General features: G+C 48.0%; 1 protein-coding gene across 1 annotated transcript in view; it reads right to left on the bottom strand.

Moving 5' to 3' along the window:
* The window catches only part of LOC147676821 (uncharacterized), a 318,542-nt gene that overhangs the window by 4,750 nt on the left and 292,550 nt on the right, over positions 1–21,242 (bottom strand). The window contains exon 5 of the mRNA XM_086945235.1: positions 20,918–21,028. Coding sequence (XP_086801361.1) covers positions 20,918–21,028 — 111 coding nt within the window. The remainder of the gene's footprint in view (positions 1–20,917; positions 21,029–21,242) is intronic.

Here is a 21,242-nt window from a genome sequence, read left to right as displayed (position 1 = left end):
CATAAATTCTAATGTGATGAAGCAGATTATTTCAAAGAAAATTTCTGACGGTAAGTTTTAAAACGCATTGGGCTATTCAAATTGGCGATAAAAGGACAGGTATTATAGATAAGTTAACAGGGTGCAGTGGTTTGGAGCCTGACCAGGATGGTGGCTCCTCACTGAGCTTTGACGCATATCCCGGTGCTTCCCATCGATCTGAAGCATTGCACACTTCATTCTTAGTCTCAGTCTTATCAATGGGGAAGTGAACTTTTCTTCGGATTTCCCACCTGCTCATGAATTTGCCCCACAATAAGGATTACAATTGATGTGGTGAGAGTTTCACTCTGATACGACCTTGACAAGATGGTGGCCTCTGGCACATAAGCCAGCCTGCCCTCAAGCCTACCTCTCCCTGCTCGTGAGCTCCTTCGGTGTTCCAGCCGCCGCTTCAACCTTACGGAAGAGGCCTCTCTGACTAATAAAAGAACTGCAGGATCTGTGTGGCTCCCTGCTTGAGGTCCTACCTTAGATTTTCAGCTCTCTGGCTTAAGTGTGGTCCTAGTGAGCAGTTGGCTCACACAAGTTGTTAATTTAGTGCCACATGCCTCGGAATACTCGCCAATGCCTCACCGGCTAGCTCTATTCCAGGAGGGGCTCCCGCTAACGGGTTGGTAAATACTGATACTTAACATACAACATTTTATGGCAATCCAAGCCACCCACCCTGACGGCATTGGGGACACCCATGTCTTCTTGACGCATCTCTATGCTAGCACCGATCAGTTTCTTAGCTGTCTGCCTCCGCACTTTGGGTCCTATTTTCTGGAGCATGACAGCCAGCACCTGGCTTTCTCCGGGCCCACCAGTGCCCCTCCCCCAATCTAACAAAGCTGGAACAATGACTATGGTTTACTGGCCTTTCCGATTTTGACAGCTTTAATGCTTGCTACTTAAATGTTTGTCTGCATTACCAGAACTGTATTTGCCTTCTCACTCAACCACTGGTCACCGGAGCAACTTTTACAACTCATATCCTTTAGGACTATTATATGTCAGACACCGCCCCCCATACTTACCTGATAAGCATGTGAGGAGTGCTGTGGTTAGTCTTAAACAGTGTTCCTTCCATCTATTATCTTAGTGAGACTTGTGAGGTGGTGATCTAATCTATGGATGCCTTTCCCTCACCTGCTCTCTCCATCATTTCAGAGTCTAAGGATCATAAAGAGAAATAGGGTAAGGGATCCCTGAAACGATTTAATTAAGAACCTCTGGTCTCTGGCTCCCTGATTAAATACAAAGCTGATCAGTCTTTGACTTGAGTGAAGTAGTGTGGCTCACTGGTTAGAGGCGGCAGACCCGAGAGCAGAGGACGGCCCGGGACCAGGGTTCGATTCCCGGCGCGGCAGGTTTCTGGACCAGGGTCAGCGGACTCGATAATTCTCTCGCCTCGGTGCCCACTCTGATCAGCGATCACACTCGGCAACTCTGGGCATTAGCTTGCCTCATCTTCACTAACGGCCCCACCAGACCGCCGGGGATGCCTGGTCTCACCCTGGAGATACCCATTAAGGGACCATCTCTCAGGGAAGCCAGGAAGGGTTTCGCAGCGGTCGAAGCGCCTTGGGACCCTCCGGGTAAGTAGTGCGCTATATAAATGCCTATACATTACATTACATATACATTACATTACGTTGGAAGCCATTTTGACAAAACTGAACATGGTGCAAGAGGCAGCCCAGAGCACTAAAAATAACACTGACCTATTGCGAGTCGCGGTTGCTGCATTAGAAAGAATCATAAGGAACCTAATATAAGGATTACCACCTGCCAAAGACAGCAACAATCAACATTCTAAACAACTAACAATATGTGTACGTCTAATCCCCAGCATAAAATACAACATCACTTAACTGGAGGACCGCAACTGACAGAGTAATTTCCGAATTCTTGGCCTGATGGAGGGCTCTGAGTATGGAGCAAGATCAAAAATTGCATTGTTAGAGGTGTGGACACCATTGACCTTGAACATCTCCTTTTCTAGAGAATTTGAACTGGAAAGTGCCCAATGCGTCCCAGCAAGTCAAGCCCGGGAATTTGATCTCTCCAAGACCTCTGATATTTAAACCAGTGAGACACCAACACTCAGAGCTCATCCTTGCCCACATGAAAAGGATAAATCAATTACAAGGCAGGGCTATAGAATCTCTATCTCCCAGGATTTTGACAGTGACACACTCACTAGAAGAAATGGCTCTCTGGCATTAAGGAAGATGCTCATTGACAAATATATTCAGTTTTCTTTGCTGGTCTCTCGAAATTTAAAATAAGCTTTTAGGGCCTGTAGGAAGGTGGCTACCTGACTATGGTTACCCCAGATTTTTTGCCTTGTGTTTAGCTGGTTTTCGACTTAGTTGGCCTGGTTTCCTGCTAATCAGGGCCCCAGGCTATCTGCTCTCTCTGTAAAATGGATTCCATGTACCCTATGTGCATAACTGAATTGGCTTGGGTCACCTTATCAGCCCCTGTACAAAGCACAATAGGTGCCCAGGGCATAGGTGCATCCAAGGCCTACCAGGGGCTGCAGCATATCTTTTGCCACCTCTGGCTGGCTATCCAAAATTGACACAACTGGCTGATCACTCAGCTGGGGCAAGGTGGTGTAATCACTCCTTGCTTAGATATAGTATGCCTATATCTAAACCTATCTGGACACATATATACCTATCGGTCACTCCTATGGCAGGCCTTAACAATCCTGGAGGCAGAGTGCTTGGTTTTATGTGAGATGGTGCTCTAGCATGAGCTGAGCCTGTCTGCAGCTGCCGGGACCAATTCCCTAAGCTGTTCCAGGATAATGCCATACCATATACTCTTAAGTGCATTATAATCCTCGCGGTTATATGGTAACTTTGGTTTGTTTTTATCAAAACATGTCGTGTAAGGTGTCATACAATTTGGAATACTACCCCCTCTCCAGTCCTGGTGACTGGGGTAGCATTCCACCCCTCTAGAGGGAGACGACATGTTACTTTGCTAAAACGCGGTTGATTTTAAAAGAGCCTCAGATCCACAAAATGGATGCTTCTGCCACAGACACAAGTCTGACCTCCTGCTGCCGACCGAAACTCGCACAGGAGGCCTGGACAAAGGCTTTCCTGTCACAGGGAGGTGTCACACCACCCCAGACAGGAGATAGTGGATTGTAGCAGGGAGGTTTGAAAGAAACCAGACACTGCCTGGGAAGCACAAGGTTTCCCCTTGCATAATCCGGCCAAACCGGTTCTGGGGCAGACCAGCCCCAGTCCCAGCATGGCCTGGATCAAAGGAAAGGGGTGTATCCACCCCCTTCCTGGGTCCCACCCATAGGAGGGGACCTAGCAGGTAATCCAGCCCTCTAGATTGGTATAAGAATGGGAGCAGTGCCAACGCACTCAGATTATCCTGATGAAACATAGGAAACGAAACTCTGGACCCTTCGACATCCTATTCGACGTAGAAGACTGAAGAATCTCCCTTGTGGTCAAGGAGTGACCACCCTGTGCAAACAGGCACCATCCAGCATCTCGACATCTGCTTTGTTGCAGTTTCCGCCAGAACTCGAGCGACAGAGATCGACGAGATCAAGCTTGCCTGCCTTCTTAAAGCCCGATCCACAGTCCCTGCAGAGCTGAGACCCGTGGAGGCGACCGGAAGCATGGGGCACGCCATCTTGAAAAGACCACGAGACGCTGACCGTGCAGCCCACGAGTGACCCTCAAAGCTGTACACCAGGGTTTGAGAAGCCCCAACCCTGAGCCACTCTTGCACCGAAGCTCACCCCTCCAGACTCGACGAGTGCTGCGTGGGGCCCTTCTGCTTTCTTTGGCTCGACGCGTTGGCCCGGTCACTTGCCAGCTGGCTTGTGGCCCCTGTGCCGGCGAAAGCCTAAAACCAACTTGCGATTCTGGATGCTCCAGACTTGCACCAGCTCCTCTGAAAAGGATCCCCCGCTCTGACCCTCCTGGTCCGAGTGAGAAGCAATCTTCTAGTCCTGCGTGGATTGCTCTTGCCAAGTGTTGTTGACTCCGATCTTGAAGCCGACAGCGCCGACGGTGAGAGCCTGTGTGGGACAGCTCCTGACCTGCTCCTGGACATCGCAGATGCCCCAGAGCCCACGTGGCAGCGGAGAGAAGCTCCTCGACAACCACCTGATTGCGCCCGACATTGCCTGGTTTGGTCCTGGTTCCACCCTGGTCACTGCTGAGTGACCCAGACTCTGTCCTCTCTGCTTTCAGGTACTTTTCTACTCTGATCCACCCTTGGATCACACCTGACACTTCTCCTTCACATCGCCTGCAGCATCTTCAGCTCCAAGCACCAAGAACCTGCGTGACGAAACCCGACGCCACTTCGACCCTATGCACCCGCTTCCTGTGGGTGAGGTAACATTGCAACGCCGGTTTTCCCACACTGGTACACACCTCTAGGGCCTGTGTCTAAAGCTTTGTCCTTCTAGGTTCAGCGGAAGTGTCCTTAAACTCTACTTGTGTAACTTTTACGCACCATTGACTTAACATTGGTGCATGCGTGTGCTTTAAGCGCTGCACCCGAATCCCGCGGGCTTTTCCCGACTTCAGCATTGCTTGTCCCGACTGCTCCCAGCGATTCCCTAGGCCTAACCACTGTTCGATTGGTATCTCTTATACCACTTTCTTAATATATGGTTTGAGTGGCCTCCCGCCCTCATCCATAATTGTGCAACTTTGTATGTTATACGGTGTTTTTGATTTAACGCTTGTGCCCCTTTGCTCATAAAGAGTACTGGGGATTATTTTTAGTAATAAACACATATATTTTTATAATATATACTTGTGTGGTGTCCTTTCATTTGATATTACAGGATTGTGATTGGTAAAACAGCTCGCTTAACACGACCTCTTGAGTTTAGCCTTTACGGCTGCTTAGTCTATGCTACCATTAAGATAGCTTGGGCCTCATTTTTGAAAAGTGACGCATTGTTGCGTGAAAACAGCAATGCGTCACTTTTCACTGCGCTCTCCCTGCGACATGATTGATGCGTCATATTTATAATATGACGCATCATGTCGCAAGGAGTAACAGAACCGTCAGTATTTCTGACGTATCTGTAGGCGCAAAAGTGACGCATTGCTGGAGTGTCACAAAAGTGACGCAACTCCAGCAATGCGCCCTTTCACATGGGGAAAGCCCCATGTGAAAGGGCATGCGTCAGTCTTACGCCTGCTGTTAGGCAGGCGCAAGATTTTGACGCAACAGCATCCTAAAAGTGATGCCGTGAAATCTCATAGATTTCACTGCGTCACTATTTAGAGGCTTTTTGCGGGTGAACGCCCCCTCTGCATGCATTATACCTGACGCAGGTATAATGTGGTGCAGGGGTTTAAAAAGTGACGCATCTACCTAGATGCGTCACTTTTTAAATATGGCGCAACAAGGCGCATGTTTTACGCTGCCGATGCGTCACAAAAAGTGACGCATCAGCAGCGCAAAACTGACTTAAGGCCTCATAAATGAGGCTCCTTGTCTATAAGGTTGACTTACAACCAGACACCATAAGGGATTGTTTGGACTGATACAAGGTGGTTCCAGAATTGGAAACATCATATATCAGGCCAACTTCTCACATTGGTACGCAGCGGTGCGGATTTGAGCTTGCTGTTGTTTTACCATTGCAATCTTTTTATCAAATTGAAAGATCACATAAAGTACCCTAGGTACATATAAATCAAAAGCTTAGCATATTAAGTTCTACTGAACTTAGTAGTTGTAGATTAAAGGGATTAGCACACCCTGACTACAACTCACTAGCAAGGTACAATAGGAAAACACTTAGTGTAGGTAAGTGCACCACTTGCACCTCACTAGCAGTCATGTCAGACACAGGAAGAGCTTCAGGCTCTGCCCCTGTGACAGTTGACCTTACCAAGGCAACTTCCAGCTATGACAAACTTAGCCACAAAGACTTGGGTGCTTTGTGCATTGCAAGGGGGCTAAAAAGGAGCAGAAACCCCACCATTCCTTCCCTGATAGCCATCCTGGAAAAGGATGACTTAGATAAGGCGAGTGCAGCTCCCTTACATTTAGGAGATGGAGTGAACACCCCTGAGAATGAGACCACTCCAGAGGAGGAAGAAGAGGAGGAGGAGGGCTCAGAAGTAGATGAGCCTGAGGATCAGGATCAGAGGGGTGACCAGGTTGTAGTTGCCAGGCTTAACCATGCCAACTTAGACCTACAAGGGAATGGAGAGGGCCAGCACCTCCCCAGATCCTATAACATAATTCCCACAGGCAACAGAAAGGTGAGATCTCCATCAGGGGACTCTCATGTTTCTAGTGTCTCCAGGGAATCTCACAGGGGAATGACTTCCCCCCAGAGGAAAGAGCATAGGGCCAGAATGAGGGCTGTCCAACTCCAGATAGAGGGGGAAGAGATAGCCTTGGCTCAAGCTAAACTTGCTTTAGCAAGAGAACAGAAAATGTGTGGCTTAGATGCCACTGGTGGCAGCAACAATATTCCTAGAGAGAAAGACAGGTCCTATAATACTAGAAACCTGACAAAGATTGTGCCCCCCTACACAGAAGGGGATTACATCCACAAGTGGATAACTGCTCTTGAGAGAACCTGCATGGTACAGCAGGTTCCTGAGGAACAGTGGGGAGCAATCTTATGGTACTCCTTTTCTGAGAAAGGGAGGGATAAGCTCCTCACTGTCAGACATGAGGATGCTAAAAACTACAAAGTCCTGAAGAGAGCCCTAATAGATGGGTTTGGCTTAACCACTGAACAATACAGGTTGAAGTTCAGAGACACCCAGAAGACACATACACAGGACTGGACTGATTTTGTAGATTGTGCTACTAAGGCTCTGGAGGGTTGGCTACATGGCAGCAGAGTACATGACTTCACAGGATTGTAAAATTTGATTATGTGGGAGCAAATCCTGAGTAATTGTCAGAACCAGCTATTACACCAGCTCCTGGTGGACTCAGATTTGACCTCTCCCCAAGAATTGGGAAAGAGGGCAGATAAATGGGTCAGAACCAGGATTAGGCCTAAGAATCAGGACCGTAACCAGAAGAAGGAGTCTACCAAGCCTCAAGATAAGGGTGGGGATAAAAGTAAAGAAAAGACTTCCCCAGGGCCCCAAAACTCCAAGAATGGGGGTGGGTCCCTAGACACTTCTTCAACTCAGAAAAAGCCTTATTGTCATACCTGTAAACAGGTTGGGCATTACAAAACAGACAACTGTTGTCCCAAGAATGGCAATAAAGAGAATATACCTCCAAAGCCAGCTCCAACACCCCCTGTTACTGTCAGCAGTAATCCCCCAGGAATTGGGAGCACACCCAGGAATCTGGGTGGGTTTACTTTTGGAGCCCAGGTGGACCTGGCCTATCCAGGTCCCCATCCCCAAATTATCTTGTTTATGAGACTGGCATGGGGTTTGCCAACTTCTCTGATTGCCCAAATACCTTGAGCAAATATAGACAAGAACCCATCATCAATGGTTTGAAAGTTGAAGCCTTTAGAGACACAGGGGCTAGCATCACCATGGTGGCTGACTGTATAGTCCCCTCTAAGCAACTTTGACCTGGTGCCACATACCAGGTAACAAACATTGATGGAATCCAAACAAATCATCCCATGGCAGTAGTAAGTCTCAGCTGGGGAGGTGTCACTGGCCCAAAGAGAGTGGCAGTGTCATCAAACTTGCCTGTAGACTGCCTACTTGGTAATGATTTAGAAATCTCAGCCTGGGCTGAGGTTGAACAGGAAATCCATTCTAGAATGGTAAACTCCAATGGAACGGTTAGTGGGGCTGTAATGGTTACAGCCCCAATCTAAGATGTCCTTCCTGAAAAGGTTGGCAGGGCTGAGCAACTCTCTGCCCCAACTTTAGCAGAAGCTCTTCCTACACAGAATAGCAAAGCTGTTATGATAACAGCAGAAACCCAAACTGAGTCTCCTCCTGAAAAGGTTGGTGGGGCTGTGATGGCCGCAGCCCAAACTCAAACAGATATGTGTGTTGTGAAGCCTGAAATGATGGATCACTCCACCCAAACTGAGAGCATGGAGGAGGAAGAGAAATCTCCCCCTCACTAGACATTAGGACAGGATCAGCCTCCTCAGGGAACTGATCTTACCCCTGATGAAGGAACTGCCCCAGAGGTTGTTAGGCCTGGCCTGATAGAGCCTCTGATGGCAGTGGACCCTTCTCAGGTGGGACCCAGTCTGGAGCAGGTAACCTGCCCCTCTCTACCTTGCCTTAGTCAGCCCAGGGCTGCAGAGGACAAGAAGGACAGCGAGACCCAGAGGGCCCCCTGTCAAATAAAGCATCCCCATCAACAGGTTAGGGGCACCAATACTAGTAGCCCTAGTAAGGTGAAAACTTTAAAAACTCCTGAGGGAGATCCCTTAAAAGTAGTTAGGGACCTCCTACAGATGGATTCTGTTGGGCACAGCCAAACCTGGGACCCAAAGGGCCCAAACCTGAACTGTCCCTCCAGCAAGCCAAAAAGAAGGACCCAGCCTCCAGCTTTAGGTAGCCAGAGGTTGACCCTGAGAGCACAGTGCAACTCAGTTGAAGAAAGAAAGGCACCCCTGGTGGAAGATAATTGGAGGAAGCTGAGCCCTAAATTAGTGGAGCCTCACTTCAATACTCCATATCCAAACCAGCCTTTAACTTTGCATAAACACACCCAAGGTAGTGATTCCCTATGGTGGAGACCCTCTAATACCCCAAGGGCGAGGGACTGCTTAGTGGACCATGAGACAGGGGGTACCCATGCTAGTGCAGGTGCTTCCTTATATGGCCACTCAGGCAATATAGGCTTACCTGGACAAGGATAGCCTTATCTCCTTTCGTTTGGGGGGGGGGGGGTTGTGTAGGAAGGTGGCTACCTGACTATGGTTACCCCGGATTTTTTGCCTTGTGTTTAGCTGGTTTTTGACTTAGTTGGCCTGGTTCCCTGCTAATCAGGGCCCCAGGCTATCTGCTCTCTCTGTAAAATGGATTCCATGTACCCTAGGTGCATAACTGAATTGGCTTGGGTCACCTTATCAGCCCCTGTACAGAGCACTATAGGTGCCCAGGGCATAGGTGCATCCAAGGCCTACCAGGGGCTGCAGCATATCTTTTGCCACCCCTGGCTGGCTATCCAAAATTGACACAACTGGCTGATCACTCGGCTGGAGCAAGGTGGTGTAATCACCCCTTGCTTAGATATAGTATGCCTATATCTAAACTTATCTGGAAACATATATACCTATCAGTCACTCCTATGGCAGGCCTTAACAATCCTGGAGGCAGAGTGCTTGGTTTTATGTGAGATGGTGCTCTAGCATGAGGTGAGCCTGTCTGCAGCTGTCGGGACCAATTCCCTAAGCTGTTCCGGGATAATGCCATACCATATACTCTTAAGTGCATTATAATCCTCGCAGTTATATGGTAACTTTGGTTTGGCTTTATCAAAACATGTCGTGTAAGGTGTCATACGATTTGGAATACTACCCCCTCGCCAGTCCTGGCGACGGGGGTAGCATTCCACCCCTCTAGAGGGATACGGCATGTTACTTTGCTAAAACGCGGTTAATTTTAAAAGAGCCTCAGATCCACAAAATGGATGCTTCTGCCACAGACACAAGTCTGACCTCCTGCTGCTGACCGAAACTCAGCACAGGAGGCCTGGACAAAGGCTTTCCTGTCACAGGGAGGTGTCACACCACCCCAGACAGGAGATAGTGGATTGTAGCAGGGAGGTTTGAAAGAAACCAGACACTGCATGGGGAGCACAAGGCTTCCCCTTGCATAATCCGGACAAACCGGTTCTGGGGCAGACCAGCCCCAGTCTCAGCGCGGCCTGGATCAAAGGAAAGGGGTGTATCCACCCTCTTCCTGGGTCCCACCCATAGGAGGGGACCTAGCAGGTAATCCAGCCCCCTAGATTGGTATAAGCATGGGAGCAGTGCCAACGCACTCAGATTATCCTGATGAAACATAAGAAACGAAACTCTGGACCCTTCGACATCCTACTCGACGTAGAAGACTGAAGAATCTCCCTTGTGGTCAAGGAGTGACCCCCCTGTGCAAACAGGCACCATCCAGCATCTCTACGTCTGCTTTGTTGCAGTTTCCGCCAGAACTCGAGCAACAGAGATCAACGAGATCAAGCTTGCCTGCCTTCTTACAGCCCGATCCACAGTCCCTGCTGAGCTGAGACCCGTGGAGGCTTCCGGAAGCGTGGGGCACGCCATCTTGAAAAGACCACGAGACGCTGACCGTGCAGCCCACGAGTGACCCTCGAAGCTTACACCGGGGTTTGAGAAGCCTCAACCCTGAGCCACTCTTGCATCGAAGCTCACCCCTCCACACTCGACGAGTGCTGCGTGGGGCCCTTCTGCTTTCTTTGGCTCGACACATTGGCCCGGTCACTTGCCAGCTGGCTTGTGGCCCCTGTGCCAGCGAAAACCTAAAACCGACTTGCGATTCTGGTTGCTCCAGACTTGCACCAGCTCCTCTGAAAAGGAGTCCCCGCTCTGACCCTCCTGGTCCCAGTGAGAAGCAATCTTCTATTCCTGCATGGATTGCTCTTGCCAAGTGTTGTTGACTCCGATCTTGAAGCAGACAGCGCCGACGGTGAGAGCCTGCGTGCGACAGCTCCTGACCCGCTTCTGGACGTCGCAGATGCCCCAGAGCCCACGTGGCAGCGGAGAGAAGCTCCTTGACAACCACCTGATTGCGCCCGACATTGCCTGGTTCCGTCCTGGTTCCACCCTGGTCACTGCTGAGTGACCCAGACTCTGTCCCCTCTGCTTTCAGGTACTTTTCTGCACTGATCCACCCTTGGATCACACCGGACACTTCTCCTTCACATCGCCTGCAGCATCTTCAGCTAAAAGCAGCAAGAACCTGCGTGACGAAACCCGACGCCACTTCGACCGTATACACACGCTTCCTGTGGGTGAGGTAACATTGCAACGCCTGTGTTCCCACACTGGTACACACCTCTAGGGCCTGTGTCTAAAGTTTTGTCCTTCTAGGTTCAGCGGAAGTGTCCTTAAACTCTACTTGTGTAACTTTTACGCACCATTGACTTAGCATTGGTGCATGCGTGTGCTTTAAGCGCTGCACCCGAATCCCGCAGGCTTTTCCCGACTTCAGCATTGCTTGTCCCGACTGCTCCCAGCGATTCCCTACGCCCTAGGCCTAACCACTGTTCGATTGGTATCTCTTATACCACTTTCTAATATATGGTTTGAGTGGCCACCCGCCCTCATCCATAATTGTGCAACTTTGTATGTTATACTGTGCTTTTGATTTAACGCTTGTGCCCCTTTGCTCATAAAGAGTACTGGGGATTAGTAATAAACACATATATTTTTATAATACATACTTGTGTGGTGTCCTTTCATTTGATATTTTAGGATTGTGATTGGTAAAACAGCTCGCTTAACACGACCTCTAGAGTTTAGCCTTTAAGGCTGCTTAGTGTATGCTACCATTAAGATAGCTTGTCTATAAGGTTGACTTACAGCCAGACACCATAAGGGATTGTTTGAACTGATACAAGGTGGTTCCAGAATTGGAAACATCATATATCAGGCCAACTTCTCACAGGGCCTAACTATGTGTTTCAACCAACTGGCTGACCTGTACAAGTTTCTAAAGAGTAAATCAGAATCCAGATGGAACATGATCCCAGTCAGTCCCCATTGTACACTCCTGAGCAGGACAGTTCTCTGTCTAATGAGCACACACATCGTCTGAGTTGATTCCGATTGTTTCTCGTTAGCACGTCCTTCAATACCAGAACCTATACCCTAATATTTGTATGACCGTTGCCATATTTTCTGCCCTTATAATGTTGTGTTATGGAGCCATCATCAGCTTTATAGGCCTCCATTAATGTTTGTTCACTGGTCATCAAAGGCAGGTGGTGCACGTTGTATGTGACTGATGCGAGCTGCCTTTGATTTCCCTAATGCCGATCATAGATATTGTTCTAATTCTGGTTCTCACTGATTGTTGTCCTAGACATGAAAGGCCCTCTAGGACCTGGGTTTGGGGTTCCTGTTGTACAAGGTTCCTTTCTAGATATTGTAACTAATTGAGATGTACAGAAACTCATGAAAGTTATTTGTAAGAGTGTAACAGTATATTTTGAACTGCTGTAAATAATGGTGTAGTATTTGGCTGTGCATTATGTAAATCAATTTTGACCCCGACTGCTGCCAATTGCTAGTGATGTGGAGCTGCATGTTAAAAACTGAACAGTATTTTGTTTATTTTTATTAAGTAATTAGTATATATAGTGTGTTCAAAAGGATGTTTATGTAAATGTTGAGGTTTAGGGGTATGGGATAATTTAGGGAGATGCGGAATAATTGAAGGAGGTGGAGAAATTGGGTCACCAGAAGACATTGGGTGCACTTGGGACAGTGTGAGAGCTTTGAGTGACGTCAGGTGGCGGAATGAGGTCATGGGTTGGAATGGAGGTACAAGGAGGAATAGGGGCAGGTGTGCTGGAAGCACTTGTGTCAGAGGAGGTAGTAGACCTCCCTGTGTGGCAGACAGGGCAGAGAGCATAGAGAGCATTGCATGACTGTTCTTCTGGTTCCGGTGGGGATCCATCTGTAGATCTTGCGGAGCAGGAGGAGTAGATGGTGTTTACTTGCTGGGTCATTGACAATGTTGAGTCCAGGATGATCAAAACAACTGAAAACGCTCCCTCCTGACCTATAGATACCTTTACCACAGGAGTTACCTCTCAAACACAGGGCATACACCAACAATGTCTACACAAAATGTGAATTTTTACTCATTTTATTTCATTTTTCTGTAAAAAAGTATTTTTTATGTATTATATCATATTTTTCAAATGCAACAATTATAAAAATATACATTATTCAAAGGAACTCCAGGGGAAATTCTTTCAACACAATGGAGCTATAAATATATGTCCTTAGTTATTCACATTCATATAAAAAACAGAATCAATTGAATGTGCACAACCAGGTAAAGAGCCACGCACACATATTCATACATACTTCCTAAACATACATTCCATCACAAAGACAACCACAAAAATATCCTATAACGTTGAATCTGTTGTCCAATTAATGACCAAAGTCATTAGATTTACAAGGAAGGGAGTTGGTCGACGCGTTTCGGTGGAAAAACAGCAGTTAGGACCACCTTCATCAGGACCATTCAGAGACAATGCGGTATAGGATCTCTAAACCTGGAAAACGAATCTTTCTAGAAAACGTGGATACATGTCTCAAGGAAGTATTCCTACTGGATTACAGCCCACAGCAACACGATCTGAAGGTTTTCAATAGGTGTGCCAATAGTCAGGGGGACTCGATTCATACTTCTTATATTAAGGAGATTTAAAGCAGTTGTTTGCTGTAAGGTTTACAAAAGGGCAGAACAAGGCAGAGGACGACTTGTCACAATCTTTAAATCTGGTTTATTCTTCGTGCGGGCTGTGGAGGGGACGCCACATATTTGAGTAATGATTGTTGAAGCACTATGTCACCAAAATACGGTGTCTCTTTAAGATGCAGATGCGTTTACAAAAAGCGAAAATTCCTGGCCCTCATCAAACGCCGCCTCCGCCTTCGTTTGCAGTCAGCTCCACGTATTTTGGTGACATAGTGCTTCAACAATCATTACTCAAAAATGTATCCACGTTTTCTAGAAAGATTCGTTTTCCAGGTTTGGAGATCCTATACCGCATTGTCTCTGAATGGTCCTGATGAAGGTGGTCCTAACTGCTGTTTTTCCACCAAAACGCGTCGACCAACTCCCTTCCTTGTAAATCTAATGACTTTGGTCATTAATTGGACAACAGATTCAACGTTATAGGATATTTTTTTGGTTGTCTTTGTGATGGAATGTAGGTTTAGGAAGTATGTATGACTAAGAGATTTGTCTGTGTTGTGGGTCTGTGTTGTTCATCCCGCTCGGACTCGATCCGCCTCGGCTTGTGCCGCTAGAGCGGCGAGTCCCTGGAAGCGGCACTTCCGCCCTCAGCGCTACGGGGAAGGTGATTGGACTAGCCACCCTCTATAGTGGACTATTTAGTATGGGGGAGTGGCGGAGGCGCAGCGGATGGGCGCAGCGGGAGCGCCAACTTCGCGCCGAAGTTGCGCCTAAGTTAAGCCCGTCTGCGCCCGTCCGCGACCAGACGGGACCAGGGGCCATCCCCCCTGCTCCGCGCCTCACTAACCCCAGGCTTCACTATTCTAGCCATGCCTTGCGATGTCTACGTCCCCCTATAAACAACATTTGCCCCTGTCTACGGGCTATGGACGCCCCTACATCTTGCCAGGTTTGTTCCCTGACATTAATCTCTGTACCATCAATGATTCATATCCCCAGTTCTACGTTTCGGAAGCCCTCCCCATGTCAAGTTCTCCCCTCCCCCGCACATCGTCCCACCGTATTTTCTTTTCTGAGTCTGAATTGCAGGTCCCTGCCTAAGCATAAGAGGGACGTTTTTGATCTTTTGGTTTCCGACAGTCCGGCGGCCCTGTTCTTGACAGAAACCTGGCTGAACGACTGTACGGGACCTGATATTGCCACTGCCCTCCCTAACAACTACACCTATGTGAGCCGTAACAGATTGGGTAAGGAGGGTGGTGGCATTGCCATCATATACAAACGGACTTACTCATGTAAGTGGGAGGATTTAGCCATACCTAACTGCGAAGCTGGTTACTTCAAACTATTATTGAATCCTAACTACACCCTGTCGGGCGTTTTACTCTATCGTCCTCCGTGCGCTGCTGGCACATGGGCCTCTTCTTTATCGGAAAACATAGCGCCTCTATTGATGCAAACCTCGAACTTTCTTCTCCTTGGCGATCTCAATATCCATTTTAACAACACACTCTGCCCTATCTGTACACACCTTCTTCAAGATTCAGCCGCTCTTAATCTACACCTTCACAACTCTGGCCCGACACACAAGGCAGGTAATCTACTCGACCCCATCTTTTCGAACCTTGATGTCATCACCTGCCCCCCTTCCAAACCTATTATTTGGTCTGACCACTACATTGTCGAATTTAACATCTCGACCAGTGCTACTGTCGGTCCACCAGTTCACATCCAGACCCTCAGACCTAATAGAAATTGGAAAAAACTCAATCTGCCACAACTGAATTGCCACCTTGTCTCAACCCTACCCTCTTTACCCAACAATATCACCACCAAAGATGAAAGTTTAATTAACACATGGCTTTCTTCAGCCATTGACATCTGTCTCCCGGTCCGAAATGGAAAACAAAACTTTACCCACCCCCCTGCCCCCTGGTTTAATGACCAACTCAAATGCGCCAAATCCAAGTGCAAGAAACTTGAACGCATATGGAGATCTGAGTACTCCCCTAATGATAAAGAAATTTATAAAACGGAACTTCGACACTACCACTCCCTGTGCAAATCTGCCAGGGCAAACTATGTAAACACCTCTATTCTATCAGCCCAAAACCGCCCAAAAGCTCTTTTTAAAGCAGTCCAAGAACTTTCCGGACAATCAAACTCGCCAAAAGCCCCTTGTTTGGACACTGCCCAATGTAATACACTTGCTGAATTTTTCACGGAGAAAATAGACCGCATTTATGCCGGTTTTGATGCCTCCCCTCGAGCACTGGACAACCCCCACAGTACAGATCCTGACACTACTTTCCCTCAGGATACTACTACCACCCTTGTCCCTCACACTTCCATTGACAAATGGGATCCGATCTCTTTAGAACTCTTTTTTAAACTCATGGCTAAAATCAAATCTGGCTCCCCACTTGATGCCATGCCCCCTCAAATTCTAAGCACCCTTGACACTTCCGTTCTTTCACCTATCCTAGCCCTCCTGAATGCATCTCTGTCGGAAGCCACCGTTCCTGCAGCTTGGAAACACGCCATGGTGGTTCCTCTTCTAAAAAAACTAACGCCGATCCCAACAACCCTTCTAATTTCCGACCCATATCTCTTCTCCCTTGCCTGTCCAAGGTATTAGAAAAACACATCAACCTCTGCCTCTCCTCACACATTGAGGACACGAAATTCCTACACCCATCCCAATCTGGCTTCAGGGCTGGATTCTCTACAGAATCTACCCTTTTAGGTGTCACAGAGGCTATCAGACAGCAGGTGGACAGAGGGGAGACGGTGGCGCTTATCCTGTTGGACTTAAGCGCTGCGTTCGATACCGTCTCCCATGACATCCTCCTCTCCACCCTAAAGGCCGCTGGTATCCATGGCACTGCTCTAGCCTGGATCGCTAGTTTTCTATCCGCACGCACTTTTCAGGTAGGTATGGGCGGAAAATCCGTTTCGCTCGCGGATTTTGCGGATTTTCGGGAAATCCGCAATCCGCGAGATTCGCGAATCTCCCGCAAAATCCGCAAATCCGCGAGCAGCGGATTTTGCTCGCACTGCTCGCACTGTTCGCGTGAGTTCGCGGCTTCCCAGTACAACTTCGCGCCCCGCGAATAAGTGCTAAATTGCAGAAATACGATTTTAGCAAAACTGAAACTACTTGCCAGGTTCAAAAGTTCAGGCTCATCATTAGTAGCCATTTCCTGTAGTGCTTCCTGAGGGGCCCCTCCAGAGTTCAGTTGCCAGTTGCAACTATTATGTGACCCTGCTCTGAACCTCAGAATAGTTACACATATGCCACAAAGGTCCTGAATTACAGCTAAGGGAGACAAGCAGGAGCCAGGCTGGAAGTTAAAATCCATTAATCAGCCCCTAATTCATTATTGTCAGTTGGGGCAGGGCAGGTGTTGTAACTAATTTTGCAACAATGAAAGCACTTAGCAAGTGCAAAAGATCACTAATCAGGGCGCACTAAGGAAGCAGGTGCCAGCTAAAAAAATATTCTGTGACACATTAATCAGCCCCAAATTAATTCAGGTCACTTGAGGCAGGGAAGGTGTGCTTTGCTTTGCCGAAAATAATGTACACTGGACAACCAGAGGGTGTGGTGATGAAACAGAGGGTGGCATGGGTGGGCCAGAGGGTGGCATGAGTAGTCAGAGAGTGGCAGTGGTGACAGAGAGTGGCAGTGATGAAGAAGAGTGTCCCAAACTGGCTGGACACGTAGAAACAACAAGTTCGCAAAACTTGCGACCCGACAGGTAAGTTCGCAAATTGCGAAATTGTAAAAACCCTCGCGAACTGGCAGAAACACGGGCGAACACAAAAAAAAAATCCGCAAATTCGCGGGAATTCGCGGATTTTGCGGATTGCGAATTCGCAAATCCGCAAAATTCGCGAACGCGAGATCCGCAAAATTCGCCCATGCTTATTTTCAGGTCTTTTCCTCCACTTCTGCTTCCACTGCCCTCCCGTCCCCAAACGGTGTACCCCAAGGTTCTATCTTAAGCCCCCTTTTCTTCAATATCTATGTCAGTCCTCTCGCCTCTCTGGCAGAACAATCTGGTCTTTCTATATTTTCATACGCGGACGACACCCAAATCATTTTTTCTCTCTCCTCTAATAAACACGCCCCCAATTCATCTCTCCAATCTGGGCTCACTAATATTGCCAATTGGATGCAGACCAATAAATTAAAACTAAACGGCGATAAAACCGAACTTCTCCTATTCGGTCCTGACACCTCTCTCTGGGGCCCTAAGCACTGGCCTCAGCAAATGGGTCCCCTGCCGGTTCCATCCACCAAGGCTCGCAACCTGGGAGTTACATTTGATAACCAACTGTCCATGAAACAGCATGTTGTGAAAGTCTCAGCCACCTGCACTAATATCATGCGGTGGCTGAGAAAAATAGCATGGATGCTTCCGCCAGACACCCAAAAAACTGTGGTCCAGGCTTTAATAACCTCCAGGTTGGACTACGGTAACGTGCTCCTCCTTGGGGCTAGCAAGGAGGTAACACGTAAATTACAGGTGGTGCATAATATGGCAGCTCGTCTGCTCTGTAATCTGTCTAGAACTGCCTCTGTCAGCGCTTCCCTGCGCAGCCTTCATGGGCTGCGCATTGAATCAAGAGCAAAATTCAAAGCCCTCTGTTATATGCACCGGATTAAAACAGGCAACTCCCCCTCCTATCTCTCCATTTTGGTTCAACCGTACTGTCCAGTGCGCACCCTTAGATCCTCCTCTCTTGGCACCTTCTCCGTGCCCCGTTTCAAACGCACCAGAGTTGGTGGTCGCTCCTTCTCCTATCTGGCGCCATCACTCTGGAACACACTCCCCATTTCTTTGCGTTTTGAAACTTGCTACCTGAAATTCAGGAAAGGCCTGAAAACCTGGCTTTTCTCTGCTTGATCTTCTTCCATCTTGTGTCTCCCTGCTTCTTGTTCCTCTGTCAGCGCCGGGAAACCCCTGGGTATCTGTGCGCTTTACAAACCCAAATATAATAATAATAATAATAATAATGTATGAATATGTGTGGGTGGCTCTTTACCTGGTTGTGCACATTCAATTGATTCTGTTTTTTATATGAATTTGAATAACTAAGGATATATATTTATAGCTCCATTGTGTTGAAAGAATTTCCCCTGGAGATCCTTTGAATAATGTATATTTTTATAATTGTTGCATTTGAAAAATATGATATAATACAAAAAAAAAGACTTTTTTACAGAAAAATGAAATAAAATGAGTAAAAATTCACATTTTGTGTATACATTGTTGGTGTATGCCCTGTGTTTGAGAGGTAACTCCCGTGGTAAAGGTATCTATAGGTCAAGAGGGAGATTTTTCAGTTGTTTTGGTATTTTTTCTCCCCTTTACTCCCTGACCTGAAATTAATTTTAAGAGGGGGTCCCCTTTCTGTACTATTGTGAGTCCAGGATGATCTCAAGTTTGCGTGTGTGGTCAGTGGGTATCGGTGCAGCTCCCAGTGTGGCCGGCCACCATGGGGCGTCCCAGGCGGAGGGGGTGGCTCCAATGATGAGGACCTCCATTTTGTCTGAGTTCAGTTTCAGGAGGCTATTCATCATCCAATTAGCGATGGCCTTCATTCCTTTGTGGAGGTTGGATTTGGTGGTGGTGGGGGCCTTGGTGAGGGAGAGGTTCAGTTGGATGTCGTCGACGTATGGGATAATGTTGAGGTCATGTGATCGGACGATGTTGGCAAGCTGTGCCATGTAGACATTGCAGAGTGTCAGACTGAGGGACGATCCTTGGGATACACCGCAGATGATCTTGGTGTCTTTGGAGCTGAACGGGGGTTGGCGGACACTCTGTGTTCAGCCGGTGAGGAAGGAGGTAGTCCAGTCCAAGGCTTTGTTGCGGATCCCTGCGTTGTGGAGGCGTGTGCGAAGGGTATGGTGGCAGACGGTGTCGAAGGCGGCAGAAAGGTCCAGGAGGATGTGAGCCATGGTTTCTACGTAGTCCAGCATGGCCCTAATGTCGGTAGTGGCAGCGATGAGGGCTGTTTTGGGGCTGTGGCTGCTGCGGAATCCGGATTGGGATGGGTCCAGGATATTGTTCTCTTTGAGGAAGGAGGTTAGATGTTTGTTGACGATCTTCTCAATGAATTTCGCTGGGAACGGGAGTAGGGAGATGGGCCGGAAGTTCTTGAGGTCCGTGGAGTCCGCCTTGCGTTTCTTGAGTAGGGCGTTGATCTCGGCGTGCTTCCAGCTCTCCGGGAGGGTGGCAGGCTTGAAGGAACTTTTGATGACCTTGTGGAGGTGGGGTGCGATGGTGGAGCTTGCTTTGTTGAATATGTGGTGTAAGCAGGAGTCCGATGGTGATCCGGAGTGGATGGTGTTCATGATTTTGTTGGTGTCGCTGATGTGGGTCCAGGAAGGCAGGAGGTGACGGGGGGCCGTGAGTCTGAGGTGTCGGTGTCTGTCGGGCCGGCCTGGTTGTTGAAGCTGTCCTGGATGTCTGCAATCTTACGGTGGAAGAAGGTGGCCAGGGAGTCGCAGAGGTCTTGTGATGGTGGGATGTCGTTGGAGCTGGAGCTGGGGTTGGAGATTTCCTTCACGGTGTTGAAGTGCTCTCTGCTGTTGTGTGCGTTGTTGTTGATGTGCTCTTTGAAGGAGGTCCTTTTGACAGTTCGGATGAGTTGGTGGTGTTTGCGGATGGTACTCTTGTAGGCTGCGTTGCTGTCCGGTGTCTGTTTGTGGTGCCACTTCTTCTCGAGCCTACAGCAGGCCTGCTTAGATGCCTGGAGGTCGGCGGTGAACCAGATGGTTTTTCTGTTGATGCGTCTGTTAGAAGGATTTTTGATCGGGCGAGAGTGTTGGCACAGTTGTTGACCCATTGCCTGAGGTTGCGGGCGGCGGAATCGGTGTTGATGACATTGGAATGCCCTGCCTATCAGTCTTAGAATGGAGGATAATTTGATGGTTTTTAGGAAAAAACTTAAAACGTATCTTTTTCTTGAATTTTAATTCTTTAAGCCTGCACTCTAACACTTTCAGCGAGCGCTGGAAAGCCTGATTTTCAAGTAGCCATGTGCTTTATAAAACTGGTGAATAGAATAGAAAAGAACATACTTAGATGTCTTAGCGAAGGATAATTGGCTAGGCACACCATGCATGAGAATGAGCGACACCTTGTCATCAGCTAAAGTCCAGTACATCAGTGATATCCCCTTTGTATCAACAGAATTCTTAGAACACTCAACATGAACTGCAGACCACCATCTGCATGCTGCAACTTGATAAAACTGATGGTAGGAAGCAGGTCTGACAAGCACATGCTTCTTGCACCCTATCTGCCGCTCTTCATGTCTACACATCTGAAGAAGCACACTTTGTGTCAGCTCCATGGGTCAGAGAACCTGTGGTGATGATGGTAACTATAATGGCCAAACAATACTAGCCTTTAAAACATGGGAAGGTTATTACATGAGCTTGGAAACAATATGTGTGTTTAGTTTGCCTGACACCTCTCAGTACACACAAGCGCATTTGTACCTACCCCTGGTCCTCCGAGGTCAGTCTGGACCCAGCCAGGATGGATGGCGGTGCACAGGATGCCATCTGGTTTGTACCCCAATGACTGGCACTTAGTGAGCATGTTCAGAGCAGCCTGTAGGAAACCGTAAATAGAGATAAGACACTCTATGCAGCATTAAGTGTCAAACAAAGGTTCACATTTCTGAAAAGTCATTGTTCATCCACACGTGTGACAAAGCCCATCCAGGATTAATCACATAACAATCCTTGTACACCATAATACCTGTCAGACCGCTGAGCAACTTACCCGAGATCCAGTCACCTGCTGTTGTTAGAGGAAACTCCAG

This window comes from Lissotriton vulgaris, chromosome 12, assembly GCF_964263255.1.
Source record: "Lissotriton vulgaris chromosome 12, aLisVul1.2, whole genome shotgun sequence".
Classification (NCBI taxonomy): domain Eukaryota; kingdom Metazoa; phylum Chordata; class Amphibia; order Caudata; family Salamandridae; genus Lissotriton; species Lissotriton vulgaris.
This window is presented reverse-complemented; position numbering and strand designations above follow the sequence as displayed.